Raw genomic sequence first — 3,400 nt, forward strand, 5'->3', positions numbered from 1 at the left:
ACCTCTTGAGTAAATTAGCAATATCAAAAATAGAAAAATAAAGAATATGAGATGCTGAGCAATTGAGACAAAGTTTAATAAAATCTATGAAATGAAAAATGACATTACTTTTTTTTTTGTTGACTTTGTGTTCCATATGATGGCTTAAAAACATAACTCAAATCCTTTAAAAAAGAAAATTGCATTGAAAAAAAAATTTAGAAATTTTTTTTTTTAAATTATAGTTAATAAGTCTAGGTGGAAATCAAGATGAGTTTGAGTAGATCCAAACCCAAGACCTCCCAAATGAACTTATATTACATTACCAAATTTTCTCCTGTAGAAATATTTTTTTAATTATTTTTCTTAATTTTGATCATTTATAATATTAGTTATTACATTATTTCATATTCTTGAAATAAAAGTCTTCAAAGCATAATCCAAACCCTTTTAAAATAAAATTACATGTATCTATAAATAAAACAAAATATAATTATATTTACGAAATTATTTTTTAAATAATAGAAATTATTTTTGTTAAATAATTAAAGATATTACACGCAACTACAGTACCCTTCTTGTATATATTTGGATTAATTCCTGTTGGAAATTTTGGATAATAAAATGCTTCAGCTGATATCTGTTTTAAAAAGATATAACAATCATTTGATGTTTTCCATCACTATTGTTTGTACTTCAGATTTTCTCTCCTAATCTTGGAAACTTCAACAAAAATCATTGGGCTAGTCTTGAGCGATATTGCATCCAAGAATCACCCATAAAGTATAATCAATCACTGTGGATATGAAAGGTTGATGAATGGTTGTAACATCATCATCACTGTGGATCTTGATATCAGAATTTTAATTGTAATTACTCGTTAGCTGTTCAGATCAATTAATAATGTTTAATCTTACAAATCACTCCATATTAGGTCATATCTAACGCGTTGAGACAGCTATTTTGCTTGGAGAATGAATTTGATGACGTATTGCTTGATATCTTGATTACTACAAACCCTCGTAAAGAAACTGCCGTAAATATAATGATATTATGAACTCATATACCCACTATAATTATATCTTTGAAATTGTAACAGCTAATAAATATTACTATTTATTTCATGGAAGCATCTCTGGTCAAATCAATGCGTGTAATGGTATATTAATGTTGGATCCAAAGGTATAATCATGTGGTGATGTTATTTTATTTCTAGTTTTTCAATAATAATACAAGGTAGAAAGTTCCTTTCTTGCAAGCAGCACATCTCATTGTTTATGATGGAAGCAGGCTAACTATATGTCAACTTGTGGTTCTCTCAACTTTAGAAGTACATCTTACAAGTATGATTATGATTACACCAGAAGAGCTGAATCAGAGGATGCAGCTAACAAATCAAGGGAGTCGAACAACCATATCGTTAGAACTCAATTGAAGAATGTTTAAACTCAATTGGAGAATGTTAAGACGGTGGATTGCAAAAAGGCCAGCAACAACTCCGCTCCTAAGTTCTGCAGAAGCATTAACAATGCCGGGGGTAATTCTGTTGTGATTTTTCATAATCTTATTGTGGGCAATGATTAAACATGTTGTTTGGGACACCTAAACTGTAAAATAACAAATTACGCTCTTGCTGTTCACAGCTAGTCTGATTTTTCTAAGTGTTTCATGGGTGAGTTAGGAATCTCATTTAGACCTTTTCTTTGCTGTTGAACGTTTTATGAAAAAGCATCAACAATTGTAGAAGCTCCATCATCCTGAGATTTTCAATATGGGTAACATCCATATTCTTCAGAGATAATCTAGTTACATAATAGTGATCTGATTATTACAAAGGTCCAAAACCTGCTTGTTCATCTGTAAGTCTGATTTGTCAAATTTTCATGGGTCAGTTAGGAATCCTATTTCTTGTTGTGTGTTCTATGACTGAGTCATGAGCCTTTTTGTTGAGCGGTTAATCTTCGATTTTGGTGTAGCTCTTTTTTCAACAATATTTCTTTAACTTGCAGTATAGATCTTTGAGATCCTTACTTGAATTCTGTTGTTATGTTAACTTTGGATAGGCTAACTAAGAATCAAAATCTGAACCTCTCATTTGTTGTTGGGGGTGTTCTACCACTGCCCTGCCCTACAACTCTGTTGTTAATTAATCCATCTTTCACTCTGACTCATTGTCCAACGTTATTGTGCCCTTAATAGAGTGGGTGCTATAATGGCAGTCCAATCATATGAAAATGAATTGTTTAGATTGATGGCATATAAAGCCTTAAATCATAATGTGGTCTTGATTACAATGATCTCGTTATAATTCATTTAATGTTTTGCAGGTTCAAATCATTGTTTTGAATGCTAATATGCGTTGTAACGACTGCAGAGAGAGAGTTTCCAAATTGCTCTCTAAAATGGACAGTACGTTCTCACAACTAGCCGTCTCTCTTACTTATTTCACTTAGACCAATTTGTAGTTCTTCTGTTTTTGCACTCAGAATATAGATAATGGTTTTTAATATAACTTATACTTGTTGGGTGCTATAGATTTGCTAGATTATGTAGTGGATGTAGCCAACAAAAAAGTGATAGTGAGAGGGACAGTGGATCAAAAGAAGAAGTTGAAAAGAATGAAGAGGGTGCAAAAATTGCTCACTCAGAAAAGGGAATTGGGCAGCATACAGTTTGAAAGGCTCAGTAAACACGAGGAATTGGAGAAACCCAAGAGGAACAAGCGCAATGCTTTCCCACGTAGCGTTACTAATGGAGGCTGCTGTTTTCGCTAGCAATCTCTTTTGTTTTGTATATTTCACTTGTAGATGAGTAAGATGAATAAGTTTCAAAGCCAATTACACTTCAAATGATTCTCACTTAAACATTTTCTTTTACCTTGCAGTGCCACCACATTATTTTTCATTGGCTATTACCAGTTATATTTCACTAAAACTTGAATGGAAAAAAAGCTCAAACGAGATAATTACATGTTACGAAAGTGAGCGAATTTTCATCCTCATCCCATGACACTTTTTGTTGCATTAGGACTTAATACATTCCAAATGGTATCTGCTGGCGTACTCAGTGTAATTGTTAGAAAATAGTACAGTATTTTGTTCTCTTGCAAGGTTTTTTTTTTCCTCCCTTTTGACTAAAAATGAGCTGTTCAACAGTAGTAGCATTGAATTGAATAACGAATGCCCACTAACCAGGAAATGCCCCTCCATTAACTACATATATCAACTTTCTACTCAATTCTTCTAAGTTACCCTAATAAATGTGTGAAATTATTCTCTTAGAATATTATCCAAGGGCATTATAGGGGATCTTCAATATACTTCAGGTTATACATATCATATTCAAATTTATTGATCATATATAGTTATATATATTTAAGATAATTTGATTTATTGTTGTATAACAAGGAAAAGAAAGAGGG

General features: G+C 31.9%; 1 protein-coding gene across 1 annotated transcript; it reads left to right on the top strand.

Moving 5' to 3' along the window:
• The first annotated feature begins 1,303 nt into the window (after positions 1 to 1,303).
• On the top strand, positions 1,304 to 2,855 carry LOC149543863 (uncharacterized). The gene is made up of 3 exons (XM_089796339.1): positions 1,304 to 1,516; positions 2,307 to 2,388; positions 2,515 to 2,855. Exons 1-3 carry the CDS (start codon positions 1,418 to 1,420, stop codon positions 2,751 to 2,753), a joined length of 420 nt encoding a protein of 139 aa, XP_089652465.1. The 5' UTR covers positions 1,304 to 1,417; the 3' UTR covers positions 2,754 to 2,855.
• The last annotated feature ends 545 nt before the right edge of the window (positions 2,856 to 3,400 follow it).

The sequence above is a fragment of the Cupressus sempervirens genome, chromosome 8 (genome assembly GCF_028749045.1).
Source record: "Cupressus sempervirens isolate cs-2001-9-10 chromosome 8, ASM2874904v1, whole genome shotgun sequence".
Classification (NCBI taxonomy): Eukaryota; Viridiplantae; Streptophyta; class Pinopsida; order Cupressales; family Cupressaceae; genus Cupressus; species Cupressus sempervirens.